The following is a 24,066-nucleotide window of genomic DNA, read 5'->3' as shown; positions in this document are numbered from 1 at the left end:
AAAGAAAGAAAGAAAGAAAGAAAGAAAGAAAGAAAGAAAGAAAGAAAGAAAGAAAGAGAAAGGAAGGAAGGAAGGAAGGAAGGAAGGAAGGAAGGAAGGAAGGAAGGAAGGAAGGAAGGAAGGGAGGTAGGAAGGAAGGGAGGAAGAAAGGAAGAAAGAAGCAGGCATACCTCCTCCATGTTCTCTGGTTTTCTTCAGGCTTGATGCAGATGGTGGTGGGGCCACAGATGGAAGGACCTGGCCTTCAAACTGGAACACCTGCCCTGGACAATTATGGGAGAAATAAACAACTTCAAGGAATCTCTAGCTTATTTTGTTGTAAAGAAAAGTTGTTAAGAAGAATGCAATACCAAAAATAAAAGAATTGGCTTATAGGCAAATCTGTGGAAAACAAGCCTGTTGAATTCAATAGCATCTGATCCTGTTATGGGATTTCTGGTTCTCGTATACGAAAAGATTCAATAAGCTTATTTAGGTTGTTCCAAAATTTTTTTTAAAAGATCTTATTTATTTATTTGAGAGAACAAGCATGAGCAGGGCAGAGGGGCAGGAGAGGGATAAGCAAACTCCCCACTGAGCGCAGAGCCTGATGCAGGGCAATCCTGGGACCCTGAGATCATGACCTGAGCTGAAGTGAGATACTTAACATGAACAACTGAGCCACCCAGGCGCCCCTAGGTTGTTCCAATATTTGAAGAAGTAAAGAATAAAGGTTTGGATGACTACAAAATCTCTAAATATATGTTAAAAATTTAACTCAGAACTGTTCCCTATCCATTTACTTTCAAACAACACCTTAGAGTTGTTTTAATCCCATTATTGTTGAGTGGTCAGGGAATTCAAGACACACATGCATTCAGAACATTATTAATTTAAATGTGTAATTACCAGAAATTATCCATTTGAAATAATGTTGCTGTGTTCTACTAAATCTGTCATTTAAAAGTATGTGGTATATTAGCAGTTTTATAGCACTGTAACTGATCAAATAACTTGAGTGGTATTTTGAAAGAGCAAACTTAAAACAGTAGAGTTTCATGAGTTCAAATCATGGGATTTTGAAAGAGGGAAAGAAACTTAGTGGCAACAAAGGTAGAAGGAAGAGAGGAAGAAAAAAGGAGAGGCCATTCTGTTTAAGGAGGTTGTTACTTTGCAGGATCACGAGAAGATCAATGGTACTCAAATTTGGGGAAATTGGGAAGAAGGAAGCAGGAGGTGGGTGGTAAGGGAAGATGAATTCTTTCTGATGCACACATCACATTTCAGACATCATCTGAACAATCACATAGGGAACATGAGTCAGTAGGTGACCTAAGTCTAAATAAAGAACAAAAGGTCAAGGATGGAGAAGGAGGTTTGATAAAACCTTGGATAACTTCAAGTAGAGGAGTGGTGGCATGTCTTGAGAAATGCCCACCATACGGGGATGAAAAAGGCAGTAGGCAAAACATGAAAAAATATCCCAGGAAGAACCAAGCTTGTTAGCTTGGCAGCTAATATAAGGGAGAGATGCTCTGGAACAGATTTGCATCTTATAGGTCTTCAGGTCATTCCAAGAGTACATAGGTTGGAAATTTTATGACTAGAAGCAGAAATACTTGTATCTGTTAAGTCTCTAATACTGCCCAAGCCATTTGTTCATAGATCTTCCCCCCGCCCAGATTAAACAACTTTCGAACATACATTGTTTCATATTTTACATCCGTGACCCCTAGACATGGTAGGTATAGGTATCTGTTTAATTTTATTTTGCTATTGTATATAAGAAGCCAAAGGACACATTTTGGGGCACTAGGAAAGGGGGTGAGGAAATCAAAACAGTATCAAAAAACCATTTGTAGCTAAAATATTGTCCTAAGAAAATTAGCTATGTACTTAACGGATTTTTGACCAGGTCCACTGAGTGCTACTCACTTCATTTGTGTTTCCCTTGAGCCAAGGAAGGTGAGAATTCTGACTCTGCTTTCAAGTCACTGGGACTCATGCACTTGTATGCTTGTCAGCCTGACACTGTGAGGGGACAGATAACTAATGAATATCTCTGAAACATATTTCTTAAATGTCTTTAATGAAATTAGCAATGTAGGTTTAAATTCCAGACACCTATATAATTCCCACTCCCCAAGGTCTCACTCTAAAGAACTTTTCCAAAAAGCAAAATTCTGAACACTGTCCCCTTTTCCTGAATTCCTAAGATGGGCTATGCAAGCTGGTATGGTTACAACTTAAAGGGACAAAAATATTAAAGGAAAAAACCCCACAAGGTTTCCTTTGATTTTAACAGGTAGACTTCCAGCTCACTTCCTTTAAAATATTGCCCCTGAATTGCAAATTACTTCATGGTCTTTTTTTAAGTGAGCTCTTTTCCTAGACTGACAGAGCCAGCTGCAGCATTATACTGTCTATGGAAATGATATCATCAGCACTCTGTCCTTGAATAAGACCACAATCATTACATTTGGCTCCTTTTCACATGGCAGGAACCCAAGAGATGTTTGTTTATAGCAACAGTATTCAGAAAGTTATCACTTCTGCACTCTATCAGTTGGCAGCTTAAAATTAAAAGAAAGTTTATCTTGAATTACTTGAATCCCCTTTTAAAGTAAAAGTAGTTTTAATTTTAATACATTTACAATTAATGTTTAAAGTACTAGCTTGTTTTCTAATTTTTAATGTATTAATTAATTTTGGGAGTAAGAGTAGAAAATTATAAGAAATAATTTATTATTTGCTTATATTCATTATTCATTAAATATATTTATATTTCTTATACTTCTGTGTTCTAACTTACTATCAGTAATATAATTAACATACTATTTATTATAATTAATTTGATACTAATTAGAACTATTCAATCTAATAATTATTCAATTTAATAGTTATAACTAAGTCATTTTTATACCTGGTATAAAACTTAGATTGTGTTCCCATAACCCCATTCCTTAGAAAAAGCCACTGTTAACCATTTGGTGTCATCCCCTTCTGACCTTTATTCATATATCAATTTTGCTTTTTCATGGATGGGCTCTTACATTCATTTCAAGGGGTAGCAAGTGATTTTGTCTAACCAAATTACTTAATCAAATAATAATAGAAAAGAACAAAATATTTGAGAGCCATATTCACCACGAAAAACATGTTGTAGAAATTCAACTCACATCTTTTATTAAAGGTTCTCATCTGACAAATATTAGTAAAGCAGTCCATTAAACTGTAAATAACTTTTTAAGTACAAAAATAGGCAGGTGATTTTATAATCTAAAAAAAGATTTTACATTTTCTTAAAAAAACGACTACCACTCTCCCTAAAAAACGTCATTTAATTTTATTAACATAAATCCAAAATGTTAGCACCATTTATATGCACAGTAAGACCAATAACTTGAAATTTATCATTTCTATCTTTAGTAAATCAATCTTTTCCATTTTTTGTCAATTATTTTCCGACTTTCAAAAATTGAAAAATAAGTGTAAAATTTAATTAAGCTGCTCTTGTTTTCACCCAGTAAATATCATGGTGTCTAACAGAAACCGCATAGAAATAAAACATCAACCTTGTTTTTTACACAAGGGTTCCATAGAACAGCACTTGTAAAAAAGGGGTTTCATTGCTAAAAAGGTTTTGAAAACCGGTGAAGTTGAGGTCTTAAAAGCACTGGCAATATGCATAGTCATGCACACAGTGACAGCAGGCCTGCGCTTACAACCCAGGCTGTGGTCCAGTCCAAGGTCTAGTTTACGATACCATCCTGCTTACACGAAGCCTCCTTGAATCCCCCACTGGAAAGAATACCGCTTTCTTCTAATTCTCACTGCATTTTGCTTTTATCTAATAAACTAAAAGAGTGGTTAATCTTTTTATATCCACAATGATTGATGAGAATTCTTTTTTTTTTTTTTAAAGATTTTTTTTTTTATTTATTTATTTGACAGAGAGAGAGATAGCGAGAGCAGGAACACAAGCAGGGGGAGTGGGAGAGGGAGAAGCAGGCTTCCTGCCGAGCAGGGAGCCCGATGTGGGACTCGATCCCAGGACCCTGGGACCATGACCTGAGCCGAAGGCAGACGCTTAACGACTGAGCCACCCAGGCGCCCGATTGATGAGAATTCTATCAAAATCATTCAACCTTGCACTGGAGTTTGCAATTGGTATTGCATTAGTTAATTAATTTTTATTAATCATCTTCATCTCTCTTCATTATGCCCCCAAATGTAGTGTTAGATGAAGAACAAGAAATAAAACCCAAGAGCATCTCATTTACTCATAAATTAAAAACTATTTTTGTATTCCTTCCCATCCCAATTAAAATGATTCTAAAAACAAACAAAAATGATCCAACACTGTTCTCTAATTATTAATGTAATATGCTTGATAGAGAATATTTAGGATACACAAAAGCATGAAGAATCAGAAAAATATCAATCATAATGCTATTGCCTTACAACCTGTAATAATGTTATTTTCTTCCTTTTTTCTATACTTACTTTCCAAACATAGTTGAGATCATATTAGATGTAAGTTTGTATCCTTTTTTCCCCCACGTCACATGTCACAATCATCATTTCTCCATGTTATTAAAGGCTCCTTGTAAAAAAATTTTAATGGACGTTTCATCATATAATTTAACAAATTCCTTAATATGTCGGTCATTAACAGATGGACACACTGAATGTGTTTTTTGAATGAATTAACACAGGACTTCCAACACTTATTTTTACATCTGAACTGTATTCAATGTAGGGCTTAGGCAGGGCCTGAAAAAAAGGCAAAACCTCATAAATACCCAAAGAAAATGTAAGATATGTATTTCAACAGGTCAAATAGCCAATCAGTTCTCTTTATGGGTCCTATCACATTAACCATAAACTGTTTATTAAGGGGAAATAAGGAAAAGTCACTATCACCCACTCCAAGGACAGATAAAACTATCCTACAACCATTAACCATCTTTCTCCACACAAAAATTTTGAACAAGAGGCACAGATCCTAAAGAAAGGCTAACATATTCAACTGAAGTTTTGAATTCTCATGAGACCAACTTGAGATACAACCAACAAGGTAAAAAATTTAATGATACATGGCAAAAGATTAATATTCTTTAAACTTGCACAAAGCCAGTAGCAAAATGTACAAAGGACACTGAAAATTTTATATAAAATAAAATGACCAAAAATTTATGAAGATGTTCAAACTCGGTTGTAAACCAAAGAAATATAATTATACAGGTGAGGTAACACTTTTCACACAGGGATCAGCTGAGACTTAAAAAAAATGAAACAGTATTACTTGAAATAAACAAAGATGTATTCCTGAAACTTAAAACCTTGTTCATCAAAAGCAATTTTCTTACAAAGATAATGATGAAATGGGAATTCAGTCAGACTTGGGAAAGAGTACGGTCTATATTATTAAAATGAATATAAACTTTCTATAAGACAAAGAACCTTTAACAGAAAAGTAAAAGGACTAGCATTGAAGGCTGACAGTTGTAGACTGACATGCTTTTGGGAAAGCATCACCAAGGAGGAAAACAGGTCGTCTACTGCTAGATGATAAAAACTGTTGGAGAGTATCCTTCCCCAGTATTAAAAAAGGTGAGCTAGAAGTATGTATTTTCATAGGTTTTTCCCTTCTATTCTTTCAAAAAGGAATCAATGATTAGCACATGTGGGACACATTACAAGGAGATTAACAAGTAAGCTTTGCACAACAGGTTAAAAGCTAATGATCAGAGAAACCTGCATTTTGCTGATTGGGGAAAACTGGTGAATATACATGCACAACCTGGAAATGCCTAGGTAGAGTGATGGTAGCCTGTGAATAGTGAGAGCAGGTTAATGTAGTGTAAAGTGTTTTAATTATAAAGATGGCCATGTGTTTGAGTGAAGAAATGACCAGGATGTGGGGAAACTTTGGGGAAAACAATTGGCTTTTAAAAGTCCATACACTTTGACACAAAAATTCAATTTGTAGATTGAATGAAAACTAAATTCAAGTATTAATTGCAGTATTGTTTTTAATGGCGAGAAGTAAGTAACAGGTTAATGTACATCAACAGAAGACTTTTAAATAAATTGGGACAACCCAAACAGCAAATACATCATTAAAATAATTTTTTATATGTGAAAAATGTCTATAATATAGTGTGGGAAAACTACAGGGCATTTAGAATTCTATATTGAAAACATACACTCAAATATATACATACATACCCATCCCAAAGTATCAATACTGGTTTTCTTAGAATGGTGGGACAGTGGATGATTTTAATTTTCTTTTTGTTTATTATATCTTTTGGGGGGTTTTCAAAGAAATACGTATTTCTTATGTAATTTTTTTTTTAAAAGATTTTATTTATTTATTTGACAGAGAGAGACACAGCGAGAGAGGGAACACAAGCAGGGGAAGGGGGAGAGGGAGAAGCAGGCTCCCCGCAGAGCAGGGAGCCCGATGTGGGACTTGATCCCAGGACCCTGGGATCATGACCTGAGCCGAAGGCAGTCGCTTAACCGACTGAGCCACCCAGGCGCCCAATTTTTTTACATTAATAAATGCTTACATGCTAAAAAAAGAGTTATAAAAATTAAAGGGGGCAAACCAGGAAGTCTGTAAAATCATGATTAAGTGCTAATGTATTTACAATTTAAAGGATTTAACTGATTTATATGAAAAACAGTAAGATTCTAATGGGACGCCTGGGTGGCTCCCATAGTCGTTAAGCATCTGCCTTCAGCTCAGGTCATGACCCCAGGGTCCTGGGATTGAGCCCCGCATCGGGCTCCCTGCTCAGCAGGAAGCCTTCTTCTCCTTCTCCCACTCCCCCTGCTTGTGTTCCTGCTCTCTCTCTCTGTCAAATAAATAAATAAAATATTAAAAAAAGAAAAAAGAAAAACACTAAGATCCTAATAATAAATGAACAAAGCGAAAGAAGAAACTAAAATATATAGAAAAATAGTATCAATAAACAAGTGCAAATAAGACAACATACTTATCCTCTTATTAAAGTGGAAAGGGTTTTAAAAAACCCACAATATTAATTAAATATGAATAGGTACTCTCTCAAACCCCATCATACCTTTTAATCCAGTAGTTGCACTTCTGAAATTCTGGCCAAAAGAAATATTGCTATGAAAAAAATACTCCTATGGAAAAAAAACTTTCAGTAGAATATGTCCTTCACAATGTTCCTTGTACAAGAAAATAATGAAAATACAGCAGAATATTATTTGAGAATCCAAAACCAAGAAGCATCCAAACATTGAGATTGCTTCAAAAAGATCTCATCCATGCTGATACAGAATGATTTGCTAAAATGCAAGGCATGTAGTGATGTGAATAACTAGTCACTTAGGCAGCGCAAAGAATTACAAAAGGTTGGTACCAGTCATAAGGGACACAAAAGGAATGTCAGAGGCTATTTTATGTTGTGAAAATCTCATTCTTTTCATGGGACAAAGGTGATTTAGTAGCAAAAGAGGGATATTCCAGATGTGAAAATGAAAAAAAGGGCATAAAGATCAAGATGATGATTCAGATTCTTTTCCAAAAGAGCTTTGTACCATTTACCATTTCAATGTCTGCAGATGCTTACAATAAACTCTGTTATGTTCCTGACATTCCTAGATGCAGATCCACACAAATTTCAAATAAATAAAATTTGTATACACCACTTATTGCACTGCATGATGTTTTTAGGCCATTTTTAAGGAAATAAATCTGATTTCTACCACGAGAACTAATGAGAAAAACATAGTCACCTTGAATCCTTTTTGAACTAAGGCAGAATTAAATAAGAAAATTAAATGTCAGCATGCTATAACTACGTAAGAAAAACCTATCCATGGGGAAAAATCCACAGAAATATTATTAGTTCTCATTCATTCATCAACACATATAAATGGAACACTTATTACACACTCAGCACCGTGCTCAGCACCGAGAGATATAAATTGGTAAACACAACAGTCACTGGCTGTCCTGGAGCTTACATTCCAGTGGAGGGGAGACACACATTATTCAAATAAGCATATGCATGGGGGTGATGCCTCTTCCCCAACTTTTTTCCTTCATTTTTCGTTTACTATCAACCATTCTCATGAATGTTCACTTTAATAATACTCATTTTAAATGACCGGACTTTTCTCACATTTTAAGACAAATTAATTACATAAATTGGTCACTATTTATCTGGTTCATGTCCAATTCAAATATCCAGAAGAAAAAGATAGAAAGCTTTCCATTTATTATCTAAGTTCCATAAAAAGTTTCCTAGAGAAGGTCAGGACAACCTTTTTGTCATTTGCATAATGCAGCTATCATATCTTTTCAACTGCCCTGGCAGATCCCAGCCCTGGCCAGTAAATAAAGCTACTATCACTAAGTCTAAACACATTCAGGGAATAAATCAGAATAAAAACACTGACAACACAGACGTGTGAATAATAATTATAATTAACCCCTTCTAAAAGAAAAGGTATATGTAATAGTACATAATAGTAACAGTTTAACCCATTTTTTTTTTTTTTTACTCAAAGCATAAAGCAGAGACAACACTTTATCCCAGGTTAACATGCAACTTAAAAAAAAAAGTTAATATACATATTAAACATGGAAATTCACCAGTAAAACCTTACTTATTTTTCATTTCCCCCCAAACATATCTTGACATAATTCCTTTATTTCTTAATAAACAAGGCCCTACCACTGGTCACCTGACCAATATCTTACATTTCTGGAGCTTGACGGTTTAGTGAGTTATGGACATAAAAACACTGTTATAAGTATAATGAAGTAACACATCTGCAAAGCAGCTGATAAGACTGCTTTACCGATGGAGAGGTCCCTATTCCAATCTGCCCATTCCCTCCCAATCTCGGCAAAAACAGAAATATTCTCCAGCCATCCGTGAAGCGGTCTTGTCAAGAAAGACCTGAAACATTATTTCCCTAGGTGTCTAACACATCAGCAGCGATGAACTATAAAAGCACCCAAGTGCTCTAAGATCCTTACTTTTTGGAATATTCCTTGAGGGTAAAATTTTCTTATGACACGGAGAAACACAAGTTCAAAAAAAGATAAAGAGAGAAGACAGATTTTTCTGCCTCTTTGTGCATACAAAGCTTGACTCAAAACCTTTTATCGTATTAGAAATTCCAATACCACAAACCTAAAAACTTTCAGAGGTTTTTCCTAATTCCTTCTTGTACTAAATGTGGCTTCAACTATGTCAATATACATAGAGCTCAATTTGCGAGGGGCAGTTATACAAATAGACTACTCGGAACACATTTTCATGTAGGCTTCTCTAGGAAAATACAGTAAAGAAGGAAGACTATCTTCAAGAATTTGTTGTATTTAAAATCAATACTGTTAGTAAGATGCATTTTAAGCACAAATTAAAACTAGTATACATTTTTCTCATCTCTAGCAACCAAAAGAGCCCTGCTTAGACACAATTAGAGCTTCCTCCTCAATGTGTTATCTTGAACTTAATTAACCCAGAAAAGATTTTTTTTTTTTTAAGATTTTATTTATTTATTTGAGACAGAGAGAATGAGAGAGAGAGAGCACATGAGAGGGGGGAGGGTCAGAGGGAGAAGCAGACTCCCCGCTGAGCAGGGAGCCCGATGCGGGACTCGATCCAGGGACTCCAGGATCATGACCTGAGCCGAAAGCAGTCGCTTAACCAACTGAGCCACCCAGGCGCCCACCCAGAAAAGATTTTTAAAAGTGCTCTGCAGGTATCACCTCCTCTCAAAAAAAACCATAGAGGGACATAATCTAAGAAAAGGCTATCCAATCTAAATGACTAGTTCAAGCAAAAATCATTAGAGGAATTCTGTAGATCACCAATGTAAGAGGTTTTGGAGAAGAGAATAGTATACAATTATTTAAAATCATGTACACATTTCACTTTGCATGCAAGATGATCTAAAATATAAACACAATGTAATTGTAAATCACTGAAAATACAGTCAAGTCTCTGCCCCCAGAATTTAGAGTCACACTCTATGGTCAGAAAAAAAGGGAGGGAGGGAGGGAGGGAAGAAGGGAAATATGAGAAACATAATAGGAGTCTATCAAATATTTTAGTTTGTAAGTAGAATCTAAACAAAGAGGAAGGATTTGGGCATGCACACACACAAAATGGATCAAGATCTAAACAATATGATCAAAATTACTAACCACTAAGTATGAGAAGAGTTAAGAGGCTACTCTTAAATAAGCGATAAAGTTTCACTAAGGTTTTAAAACACACAATATAATTTTCTGTGTGTGAAAACTATTTTTTAAAAAACAGAAACAGGGTTCAGTTTTCTAGCCTCTACCTTAGCAAAAGGGCAACAGAATACTTTTATTAGGAAAAGAGAAAAAATGGTTTTGCTCATGTTTCCTAAACTATGCTTTGTTATCTAGGTTTCTTCTGTTTTTGTTGTTTTTTTTTTTTTTACTCAAATAAAGCACAAACTGTGACTTAGAAATTCTCAGGGCTTTGTCACCAGTACACCAAGCACATATAATACCATAGAAAACACATATACTTTATTAGATGGACTTAAAATCCCACACAAATTAATTTTAGGCACTTCTTGGGTATAGACTATGGGAATCTTCTTTCAAAGAACAACATATCTAGCAGGCAAGACCACAGAGTTTAGTTTTAAGAACAATACATAACAACTAGACAATTGATTTAAAAAATTGCATAATTAACCCAACTGTATCCTGTTACAATTTCTTCACAATTCCACGCACCACTTTAGGGTTTAATAGAAACAGTAATTTTTTTTTTAGCATCCAAAGTCTAAAATTTTTTTTTCCTTTATTTCACCAATATGGTCTTGAAACTATCACACATTCTTTGAGGGAGCATGAGACAGAAGTTCTATTTTTGTATAGGGTGAACTTTAAATCAGTACTTTCTATATTGTATCTACATCTATACAGATTCAACACATGATGGCTGACTTTGATGTCTTTTAAAGCCTATTTCAACAGGTTTATTTTGCAAAGACAGGCTTCTCATTACTAATTCCTTTAGACATCTAATGTTTGTGTTCTTTACGTAACTATGAGGAAAAAAATAGAATGTGGGCAATGGTTTTAAGGATGTCTTTGGGGTAAACACTACATATAAATTTGGTTTGGCATCTTCTTCTAACTCAAGTTGTTTGCAAAGGTATCCTCCAAAACGCAATCCATTGTTGGTAATGGGAAGATAAAATACACGTAACTTCATCCCTTCCATGCCTAACTAGCAGCTTAAGGAGCTGGCAAAGTCTAGGTAGTTCTGTTATCTTTCTGAATCTACTGAATCTACTTTTCAGCATATGAAGCTAAAACTAAGAAACATTAATATGTTAAATATAGTAGGATTTTACTACTGGCATTTATATGCTGTATATACAGCAAGCCAGTCTTCTGATGTACTCAACAACCCTGACAATACTCTCTAATGAGCAAAGTACAAATTGATAAATCAAGCCAGTGGTGGGGAGATAGCAAAGAACTAGAGAACCTACTTAGAAACTGGTGGTTTGGGGAATGATGGCTTTAAGGCAAAGTTTAGAATACCTCCAGGATTGAGTAACATACCTTCACTGATGGTGAATGAAGATACAGGGGAGCAAGGGATGGCTGAGCTATGGGAAAGCTGATCTGCAGCAAGAAGTTCTAGATATTTGGACAGTTGGGAGGGGTCAAAGATAAGTCATGCAAAGAAACCTTGTTTCTACCCAGCTTTGAAAGAGGGACTGATGACAGGATACAACTGGGTAACAGAGAAGATGACCCCAAAGTCCACAGAAAAATCTGGGATGTGCTGTTATCCTCTAGATACAAAGTAGAACACACTACAGATACATTCCCAAAAATGCCTGCAGAGAAAACTAGAAATCTAGTTGTTTACAGTTTTTCTATTTACACTAATATAAACAGATTTTGAGGTTGTCTGTACTGTATGTGGTTGCTGTGGTCACAGCAAGAAATGTAAAGTGCCTACAAGAGAGGACAACAGAATCCCATTTCTAGGCATCTTAATTCTATACACTGAGACAAAAAAGAAAAGAATATCTCAGGGACTTCCTGCCTTTCCTCAAGCTCCCTGTACTTTTCTGTAACTACCTACTAGGCACTTCTTAAAGGCCAGAAAACAAACTCTTCTATTTCACGCCACACTTCTAAAATCACTTTATCTGCATTAAAAGTGCCAGCCAGCAGTGCTAAAGCACTTTTTTTTAATTCTTAAGGCAAAATGTCATATCCCATACCCACTTTCCCCTGCCCCCCAAACCACCTGCCTTCACTGTATTCTTTGCTCATTATAAGAGCCAAAGAAGATAGAACTGAAAACTTTCTAACTAGACTCCTCAATATAATGTGTAAGATATACTTTATAAATGCTATTATCACAAAATTAAACATATTTAAATGCTTATAGCATATGGTTACTTTTACCAAGATATCAAGAATAATTATGACTTTCAAAATTAATATCAAACAAGGATATTCAAATCCAGCCACATGTACAGAGGTATGAAGCTTTGTTCTTTTCAAAGGTGAGCACAATGACTCTAAACAAGATGGTTGTTTACACCCAAAAGTAGCATATTAAAAACCAAAAGCACTGCCCTTTGCTTACTTCTATTTAAACTGCATATAAATTGCCAGTATGACTACTCATGAGACTCTCCATCATATTTGGAAATAATACTGTTAAAATTATCTTGATGTATATTCATACATGAATTAAAATTTTTTTGTCATTGTAATTTTGGTTTTATGTACAAGCGTATAGGTACAACCTTATTTCTAAAAGGTAGAATGTAACAAAAAATCATGTTTTGTAAATGTGGTATAAGATTTCATGCATTCTCATGATGCCATGTCAGTCACCTACCACACTAAACCAACTGTAACAATGTAGTGCATGCTTTAAACATCCAGCTAAGGATAAATTTTAGCCAACACCCTGACAAGAAGGGCAGGTGCTGGTATAGCACTGAACTGATGCGGCAGCAACCCACAGGACTAAGCCATGACTATTCAAACGAAAAGATAAAAAGGGTAAAAGATGTGAATTTGCTGGACTACTTCACAGAATATTTATCTCTGATGAAAATGCAACATCTGCAAAATAGATTTGGGTTTTTAAGGGAGTTTTTAATATAAAACAAGTAATTCCTAATAGTGATTTGAAAAAGTATGAGAACATATGAACAAATAAAACTTAGTAATTTAGAATTTACTTTTGTAAAAGCAAGTTGACAAATATTAAAATGTTATACTTGCATTATGAACATTGTAATATAAATATAAAACACAAAACATCCACTGTTAAACACTGATCTCCCATGCCTGACTTGGATTTAGATATTGAGTATATTTTACAGAAAGAAACTTTCAAAGTTTTGTCAATGTTTGCGGTATATACTATTATTCCTCATCAAAATCTGCATGAAATCTAAAAGGCTGGTATTAAAAGTAGTTATTTTTTTTCTTCAATATTCTAAAATATGCCAGTTTGGATCAGCCTTCAGATTTTCAGGGCATGAAACATATACAAAGAGAGTACCCAAAAATATGTTTGAACACATTTAGGATAAGTTTGTTTACAATTACAACAGAAATACCTTCTACCTTCATATCTTTCCATTTTCAGTGAAAAAAATATCCTAAGCAAACATAAGATATTTGGGGCCAAGTTACTTCTTTGTAAAAATAATATATCATGTTGATCAACTTTTAAATCAAATTCTTAAAAGCATTAAAAAAAGTTTGTATCTTATAATTGTTAATGCATTCATGTGGTGTTAGGAAGATAAAAGAAAACATATAGAAACAAAAAATCTCAAACTATCCCAATTCTTAAAATGAGAAATTTTCAAATTAAGAAATAACCTTTGTTGTTTAAAAAATAAGCTTTTCATCTCAAACTCCCTTTAAATGATTGACATATAATTCAATACCTAAGAAGACTCTAGGTAAATTATTTGATTAATATTTATAGGGTGATACTTCTCTGGGTAGACATATTTTACACAACAGCTTCCCATTAATGTTGGAAAAAAAATCACTTGATAATTTTAATCACAATGATTGATTAATGGATTAACAATTTTCTCATTTAGAGAATTTAGAAATTAGATGGCACAGATCCAATAAAGGAAACAATCTGGTAATTGCTCAACATGAAATTCTGTCCATTCATAATACTAAGCCAAAAATCTGCAGACTCCACTCCGTTGGATTACATGTTTTCATGTATGTAATTTGATCAACAAAAAATAGGTCCACACTGTTGAGCTTTCTTCTTTTTTTCTTTCTTTTTTTTTTAAGAGCAGCTCAATGATTTTGGGGATTGGTCAGTACAATACAGAAAACAAGGGACAAAGCACAAAATGGCACTTAACACCAATGCCAGTCAGTACTCATCTCATTATGATTATTAACAAAAGATATTATTATTTTTTGTGTTATTTGCTTTTCCTTGAACATAATCAAAGCCATAAACTTGAATTTGAGGTATATACACAATACATACACAACCTTATGCAAAATACTTTTCATAATTAACATTAATTGGAAACTGAGTATCTGTGCTGATTTGTATTTTGACTTAATGGAACACGAAGAGAATAACATTCAACTAGGGAGGGTTATACTGACAATAAAGCTCTTAAAGTGAAAAATGTCTTCCTCTCCCTTTGTACTTACCACAGGCTATACAGTGTCCTGAGAGGATTCATTATGAAAAAAATAGCAATCACAGCTTTAAAGACCTTGCTTTGGAAGGAACTAATGAGAAAGCAGATTGGAAAGTGAGACTTCATGTTTGTTTTCAAACAAGTGGTCTTAATTTTTCTTCTTATAGAAAAAAGTTTAAATCAGTTTATTATAAATATATCTAAACCATTAATTTTTGCAGCTTTCAGGTAAAGTCCAGCACTTCGTTTATACAAAGTCTGTGAGAAGAGGTCAGTAGAGATCATCTAATCTTAAGTCGTGACATCATCCATTCAAGTCCTTGGCATAATCTATAAAGAATATAAAATCATTTGATTAAATTCTCAACTAAAAAGCTATGAACAACAAACTGAAAGATATCATTTTTCATTTTCCTAAACAACAAAGATTAAAAAGTCAGTAATATTCAATGCTGGTGTTATTGTGGTGAAGCCATACTCTCATACACAGTAGTACATCCATGCTTTTCTGGTTTTGTTATGTCTTTAGTGCCTAGACCACTGCCTGACACATAAAAGGAGCTCAATAATTATAATGAATATCCACGGAAAGTAATTTGGCAATATGTATCAAAAATATTTAAAATATCAATACCTTTTTTCTACTTCTAGAAATGTATTCTAAAATAATAAGAGACAAGGACAGGTTGATATATAAGACTGTTCATCAAAGCATTTTTAATAGGTAAAAGTAAAATTTAAATACCTAGAAATAGAGAAAAAATTTAATATAGAACACTGGTATCATGAAATAGTAAAAACTTCCTTTCAAAGACAATTTTATAGTATGATAAAATGCTCATGATATAAATGAAATAAAAGTGGCAGGATATTAAACTAAATATATAGTTGAGATGGTAAAACAAAGTATACACATGTATGTTACATCTATATATTTTAAAAATTTGAAGGGAATAAAATCTCTTAATCACTAATACCAGTTACTAGTGAACAATGTGTAATTGAGAACAGCACAAAACACAGAAAAAGATGTTCACTATGATAATAAAACTAAATGTTTAGCGAGAGGAAAATGGTTGTACATATTATAACAAAATGAAAGAATGTTATAAAATATTAACCATTATCTATGAGGAGCTTTTATAGATATGAGAAAATATACTACTATATTTAATTAAAAAACACCAGAACTCAGATTTTTGTGGAAGTATGAACCTAATAATGTAAAAGAAGAAGAAAAAGAAGAAAAGACAATGAGGTAAATAAATGGTTATCTTGGTGTTGGCTCATACTTCCCTACTGTTAGTAGATTCCTTACTTTTAAACTACTGATAGGAAATGGTGCAAAATAATAAAAATAATAGGCAAATAAAGTAAGTCCAAACTGTTAAATGAACAGTAGTTACCTAACTGCAAACTAGAAACTGTGCTAAGCACTTAATACCCATTATCTTAATCTTTACAGATTAAAGGACCAGAACCCTTCCCATACTACAAGAGGGAACCCAAGGCTTAAAAGACGCTAGCAAATGGCAGAGGTGGGAGTCAAAATGCCAACCAACCAATACTAAAACCTAGAGCTTAGATCAAGGTGGCCGGACTGCAGAAGGGAAACATTTTCTCCAAAACCAAACACTTCCACTTGATAACTACTGCAGAGGGAAGCCCACATAAACCAAAAATTAGAAAGATATAACATCATCCATTGATTTCCTCTTTTAAAAATGAAACTGCCATGGTTCGTATCTATCCTAACTAATGATATATTTCCACATAATTACTCCAAGTATTTAAGTCAAATCTTCTGCCAATCCTCCATGATCTTTGTTGTCAAATTTAGTATTAAAATCAGTGCTTTTGCTTAAAGACCTTTGGTAGACAAATATAATGTATAAAGATATACCTGTATCAACAAGTATTCAACTATTTGACAAAGAAATATGTAATGGATAAGATATTTTTACCTAAATGAGTATGTGGACAATGGGTATTATCTGTGACTTTTTTTTTTTTAACTATAAACATATTTACTTTTTTGAGGTTCTAATTATGTTCTATCAATCGTCTGTAATCAGGTAATAGGGCCTTCTATTTCACTAATATTCAGCTTCATCTCCAGTTTACTTCTTTTTTCTCTGCTTTTAAATACATACATGAGGGATTCTAAATAGAGGTCTTAAATTTGGGGTTGAGGTTCTTCTGATATTAGGCAAGACCAAAAGCTTGGGGCAGAAACAGATGAGGTAGCTGAAGTGGGAGAAATTCTCAAGACCATGGTGAAGGTGAACTAATACAATGAGTTACTAAAGCTATCTATCTCTGCCCTGAGCTTCTACCCTATCCTATACCTCAAATTTAAGACCTCTAATTAGAATCTTCATCTCCAATTTAATTATTTTTCAATCCTTTTAAATACACAGATCCACCATATTTTGGAAAAACAACTACAACGAAAACCTTAACTTGCTCATCTCTTTCAGCTTTTAAAGCTATTTCTAACCTCCTTTATTCCATCTCTCCTAATAGCGTTCTCTCCTTCTTCCTCATCCTTGACCTTATATTCGACAATGCTGACAACCACTTCTTTCTTGAAATTCTTTCATCTCTGGGCATTAGACCAGGGCAAAATTCTACTGCAGGCATCTATCTACCTTTCTTTTCCAAACCAGGAACCTTCGTGCCAAACTCTCTCCAATTTCCCACCCCTTTTTTAAAGTGCAACAACCCCCTCTTGACAACACTAGTGGCAAAATGAGTATCCCCAAATTAGTCTCACACTTGAATCCTTTCCTAGTTCAGCTTCTTCATGGATAAAATGTAAATTAAAACCAAAAAGTCCAAAGGATTGTTATCACAACTAAATGATACACTGTATGGAAAGCACTCAAGGCACAGGACATTACAGTGTTAAGACCCACCACCAGTGCAAGAACTGTTTCTTGACTTGTCCAGCACTCCATGACACTCCCGTTTCTCTGAATTCCTACAGCAATTCTATAATCTATTTGTTCATATGGATTAGTTCAGTATGTTTACACGTATTATGCACGTTTTATGTTTTATTCTTTACAGAACCAAGCTAAAAACTCTCTAATTACACATAAGGACTATGTCTCACGTCTCTCGCTTACATTGTTTTATACATGGTAGCCTTAAATATTTATTGATTTTAAGAATACATGTTTCTAAAATAAAGACGTGTTTTCCGAAAGGAACTCTTACCCCTCGCCAGTAAGAGCACAGCATGCCTGGATATGCCACTGGTGATCTTTAATAGAAGTTAGTTTCAAAAACTGGGAGATTTCTGCTACAGTCATGCATTCTTTAACATCTTGTTTATTAGCAAAAATCAGCAATCCAGCTTTCCGTAGGTCCTACAGAAGCAAACAAAACTGTAAAGGCCAGTGCATTTTACTCAGAGATTTTCCAACTCAATTAACTGAATACTTTTGATCTTTTAACCTAGAATTCCTCAACCATTTGACATAAAAGCATCTTACGGCTCTTATGCTGATGGACAGTAAACTTAAAACTAAACATATTTTAAATAAACACTTCTATATTTGTATGGATATACATATTTCTTATAGCCCTAAATAACATTTTTTTATGATCCTAAGTGCTATAGTTAACAGTCATATCTTCAAATACATATTTACCCCTCCCCCTAACCCAAAACTAGGTTTCCATGGCTAAGAGCTACTCTTTAGCATGGCAAGAGATTTTCAAAATTCTACCCCAGTCTATTCTTTAGGGACCCATACCTAAAGCTAGTATCTTCCAGGTGCATAGGAAACAAACTAATTCATCATATACAATGTATGCCTTAGGGCCTTAGAGTTTAATTCTCAGTTGGAAGGTGCTATCCTAAACCAATCCTATTCTTCTGAGACCTAGGTCCTCTATCTTTGTTCATGAAGATTTCTTAGATTTGAATATTCAATAGGGCCATTTTCGTTAGCATTAAGTTTATCGTATTTCCCAATTAGACAGTAAGTTCTACCACTTCTAGGCTTTGCCTCTGAGGCAAATTCTTTAATTTTTCTGAATTTGTTCCAAACCAGGTTTGAACTGAGATCTTCCTGCTATAGCTGCTGCCCCTCATTTATAAAATCCTGAGACTACCACCTACCTCCTGGGGATGTGGTTTGAATGAATGAACTACTACATGAAAAACACCCCAGTTCAGTACCTGGCTTTGGGTAACAGTCCAGTAAATATTAGTTCACTTATTGCCCTGAAAATGAGGGTCATCTTTACCTTTCTGCATACCCCAAAGTGACTGGTTTAATGTTTTACTCACAAAGCAGGCAAATGGTTATTCATCTCCTTTTGCTCTATCCTACCCTTCCTTTTCCCATTTTTAAAGCCAGATACTTCCTTGATAATCTATTGAAAGTTATGGACCTTTTCCTCATAAAAATGTACATATGTATATATGCAAAAAAAGATTTACATATGATGTTAGGGTGTTAAAAGATACCCTGAAGTCCATTCATGGATCCTGAATTAAGAACCCATGATGGATGCACTCAACTGGTAGATTAAAATTCTGCATATGTATATATATATACACACATATAAAGAGATACTGAGAAAACTAAGGTTTTAGTGCTGTGCTTGCAAATTTTCTCAACTGTCTTGAATGATATCATTCTTCTTAGGTATTTTTATAGGATATTTTGATTTCAATCATGTGTATGTGTTTGAAACAAGAAAGTCTTTAGTATATACAAACTGACATTGCTCCACATTATTTTACTCTGTGAGAACACAGTTTCAATAATCTCTTTGATTTTTTTTCTGGTGTCAATAAAAAATATAAGTAATAAATTTCTTATTTGGTTAAAAGGAGTTATGCAAAATGTTTTATGTAACAGTCAAGATAGACTTTTAGTTACAGCGCCCTCTGCAGGATGGCAGCTATGCTACCACAGTTAATGACAGAGTTACCTGAAAAGCATGGTCAGAAAGGGATACTCTAGAATGTTAAGTTTTAAGATTTCACAATTTATTTTACCTATGTTCAGTTTACCTGTCTATATAAAAGGCAAAAAGTTGAAGAGATGGACTATAACCAGTACATCTAACTATATTCATTATCAAGGATCAAATACTTTTTCTCCTACCCTAAATGGAAAACAGAACACGTATCAATAGTTGATATGTTGCTGAATCCCTGAGTAGGTGGATTTTCCATGGAATGGAATTCCTATCTTCCAGGTTTCAGTATCTCTTGCTAGAGTATGCTGAAATCTTATATAGGTCAGGACTGCTAATGCTGGCATGTTCAAAGAGCACATTTCTGACATTAGAAATACCTGGTACAAGTTAAAAAACATCATTTATGCTATTTTATTTGCATGTAATCTATACTCATCACTCCTGGTGATGAAATCTGGAGAAGCCCCTAGGCTGAAAATTGGAAAACATAAAAAATAAAGCTATTTATTGTAGGTCTCAAAATAAAACCCATACTGAATCTAATTTTTCTAGATTTCACTGGCTCAAATTTTTAAATTTGGGCTTCTTGTTTTAAAAAAACAAATAATAACTATTTTCCCTATTTTTGAGTATTTAGGAAGAGAAGAAAATCTTCTTTTACTTTTTATTAAATAACCTCAGGACCAATTATGCATTATGTTAACAACAGAAAAGAGATATATTGGATTAAGGCTGCTCATCAACTTGACTTAATAAGAGGTCAAAGTACAAGGTGAATAGTGGTGATTTTTATACATCAGCCATTTTAAACTTTGAAAAAACTTTCTGCTACCTATTACAGATTGTTGTTAAGAGTCTAAAAATATTTTTTCATTTAGTCAAGATGAACAGCAGCACATGCAAGACATATTTACTTATTAGCATCTTCCATATGCCATATGCAGTTGTCAATTTGTTTCTCAAAGCTTCATTTGTGAAGGTAATTCCTAGAAGGTGAGTCACTCTGAATAAACTTTCATCTATCCTTTTGTGTTTGGAACTATTTTAAAATTCATGAGCTTCAAAGTTTTGTACTTCATTTAAGATGAGGTTTTCAGGGGGCGCCTGGGTGGTTCGGTGGGTTAAGTGTCTGCATTCAGCTCAGGTCATGATCTCAGAGTCCTGGGATGGAGTCCTACATGGGCTCCCTGTTCAGTGCGGGGTCTGCTTCTCCCTCTGCCCCTCCTCATGCCACACTTGTGCTCGCGTGCTCTCTCTCTCAAATAAATAAATAAAATCTTAAAAAAAAAAAAAGATGAAGCTTTCAGAAATATTTAAAATCGTTTTATAGTTTTGTATCTAGTAATACATGTAAAGCATCATTATTAGTGATAATAAGATTTTGTTGGTTACTATGGTACATATGAAACACCTGACTAAACCCATGTCAAAATTTGTTTTTCACTCATATTCTCATTCTTTGATCCATTTGCCCCTTCCAAAACTACCTATTTGGCTCTTCCTGACCCTACTGAATGGCTTAATCTAGCTCCCAACTTCATCCATAATTCCTTTCTTTTCTGGCAATCTCCCCATTCAGTCTCTTACTTTCCAACGAGGCCTTATTTCTTTTTTTTTTATGAGAGAGAGAGAGTGAGAAAGAGAGCGCAAGAGGGGGTAGGGTTAGAGGGAGAAGCAGACTCCCCGCTGAGCAGGGAGCCTGATGTGGGACTCGATCCTGGGACTCCGGGATCCTGACCCGAGCCGAAGGCAGTCGCTCAACCAACTGAGCCACCCAGGCGCCCGCGAGGCCTTATTTCTTAACAAAGGGCCTGAATGATGAGAATGCCTAAATTCAAATCCTGGCTCTTAAAAATATGGTCAAGTCACTAATTTTCTGGGCCTCAGTGTACTCATCCATAAAAGATTGGTAACATCCATTAACAGATGAAGTTAAGTGACCAGCTCAAGTTAATACCCCCAGCTAGCAAAATTCAATGACTTTGTTTGAGTCTTACTACTGGGCTCTTTGATCCTGCTACATACTGGCAAATTAGAATAAGAATCAAAGGAGGAGGCTACCTGTTAAGATAGTGAAAAACAGCCAAAAGACAAATACATATGTGTCTTATTTTTCTTTTTCCTAAGTCTTCATAAAACAACAATAACCCCTTGATGTAAAAATCAAAGGGAAAATAAAAAAGAAAAGAAAATCCTTAGCTTTCTACCTATTTTATAGCTTATTATTTATTTCCCAAACTAGAATTGAATCTTTTAAATGCATGATTAGCAACATGTATTTAAAAAAAAAAAAATCCAAGGGGTTTAATACAGCTGCCAGAATCAATCCAAAATGGGACACTGCATCATGGTGGGCATGATCACCACACAGAAAACAAGGACTTCTGGGGCGCCTGGGTGGCTCAGTTGGTTAAGCGATCTACTCTTGATTTTGGCTTAGGTCATGATCTCAGAGTCATGAGATCAAGCTCCGCATCAGGCTCCATGCTGACAGTTGGAGCCTGCTTGGGATTCTCTTTCTCCCTCTCCCTCTGCCCCTCCTCCCTACTTGCACACACTCTCTCTCCATTAAAAAAAATTAATATGAAACGTCATTACAAAGACATCCAGTTTTCTTTTTAGATTTATTTATTTATTTGAGGGGGGAGGGGCAGTGGGATAGAGAATCCCAAGCAGACTCCACACCAAGCGCAGAGCCCAACGCGGGGCTCGATCTCACAACCCAGAGATCATAGCCTGAGCAGAAACTGAGTCAGATGCTTAACCAAATGTGCCACCCAGGCATCCCAAAAAGAAATCCCAATTTTCTTAAGCTTTGTTAAAATTCCATTAAAATTAAAAATTAAATATATATCTAAATATTAATTTTTCTATTTCCACCTATAAATGAGTTGAGAAAGTAGCATCTACAATGAAAGGCATACAAAAAAAATCAATTGCTACTACAGTATTATATGATTTTATAGTTACTATTATCAGTACTGACTATATTATTTAGTTTATTTAATTTTTAAATTATGCTACCAGTAATACTTCTCAAAGACTAAGAAAATGTGGCTAGTTGTATAGTTTTGTTTAGTCAAAGGGACAGTATCAGAGAAACCCCTAAGAGCAACAACATTTAAATATTAGTCTGATAACTAAGTTATACAATCAAGACTTGCTAAGTGCCCATGAGACTTTAAAGTCTCGTTTCCAGGGTGCCTGGGTGGCTCAGTTGGTTAGGTGTCTGCCTTCTGCTCAGGTCATGATCTCAGGATCCTGGGATCAATCCCCATGTTGGCTCCCTGCTCATCAGGGAGTCTGCTTCTCCCTCTTCCCCACCCTTTGCCCCTCCTCCTATCATGTGTGCACGCATGCTCTCTCTCTCTCAAATAAAAAAATCTTAAAATATATATATATAGATACAGATATAGATATAGATATCTATATAGATTCCTTGGATGCCTGGGTGGCTCAGTCACTTAAACATCTGCCTTCGGCTCAGGTCATGATCCCAGGGTCCTGGGACCTAGTCCCGCGTCGGGCTCCCTGCTCCGCAGAAAGCCTGCTTCTCTCTCTCCTGCTCCCCTGGCTCCAGAGGAAGTCTCCCTCTCCCTCTGCTGAGTTCAGTTACCCCAGCGTTTCTCTACAGCAGACAGCACTGGGAGGAGCATCTTCCCGCGCATCTCCGTGCATCTGCCCACTGCTCCCCCTGCTTTTGGCCGCTCTCTCGCGCTCTCTCCGACAAATAGATAAAATCTTTACAAAAAAGTTCATTTCCAATGATAACCTTCTGTATAATTAATCTATACAAAATGCAAAATGTAATCTAATTTAGGTCTTTTCACCCAGGAAAACTTCTAGACCAAATTAATCTAGGATAAAAAAATAAAATTCTACAAACTGATTCTACAATCTTTCTGCTACTTCCAGATACACTTCCAATTTGGCAAGTGTCAAAATTATAAAGCAGGAATGGCCAGCAGATAAAATAACCTTTTAAAAAATTTGAAGTAGAGGCGCCTGGCTCGCTCAGTTGGTACAACATGTGACTGTTAATCTTGGGGTCATAAATTTAAGCCCCATGTTGCGTGTAGAGCTTACTTAAAAAAAAAATTGTTTCAAAATTAAGTTTATTTAATAAATAAATAAAAACTGGGCTAGTATTGTCATGTGAAAGTAGGAAGAACAAATGTGACAGAAATACCACACACAGGGGCACCTGGCTGGCTCAGTCAGAAGAGCATGCAACTTTTGATCTTGGAGTTGTGAGTTCAAGCTCCACACTGGGTGTAGAGGTATGAAAGAGAGAAAGGGAGAAAGAGAGGAAGAGAGGAAGAGAGAAAGAAAGAAAGAAAAGAAAGAAAAGAAAGAAAAGAAAGAAAAGAAAGAAAGAAAGAAAGAAAGAAAGAAAGAAAGAAAGAAAGAAAGAAA

At 34.9% G+C, this 24,066-nt stretch overlaps 1 protein-coding gene across 1 annotated transcript in view; it reads right to left on the bottom strand.

Annotated features, from left to right (window-relative positions):
* Positions 1-10,436: 10,436 nt before the first annotated feature.
* The window catches only part of ARL5A (ADP ribosylation factor like GTPase 5A), a 28,687-nt gene continuing 15,057 nt past the window's right edge, over positions 10,437-24,066 (bottom strand). The window contains exons 5-6 of the mRNA XM_035008032.1: positions 17,929-18,080; positions 10,437-15,036 (exon numbers count right to left, since the gene is read on the bottom strand). Coding sequence (XP_034863923.1) covers positions 14,988-15,036; positions 17,929-18,080 — 201 coding nt within the window. The 3' untranslated portion in view covers positions 10,437-14,987. The remainder of the gene's footprint in view (positions 15,037-17,928; positions 18,081-24,066) is intronic.

This window comes from Mirounga leonina, unplaced genomic scaffold (assembly GCF_011800145.1).
Source record: "Mirounga leonina isolate KUSES-001 unplaced genomic scaffold, KU_Mleo_1.0 Mir_151, whole genome shotgun sequence".
Lineage (NCBI taxonomy): Eukaryota > Metazoa > Chordata > Mammalia > Carnivora > Phocidae > Mirounga > Mirounga leonina.
Note: the sequence above shows the minus strand (reverse complement) of the source record. Positions and strands in the feature narration are given on the sequence as shown.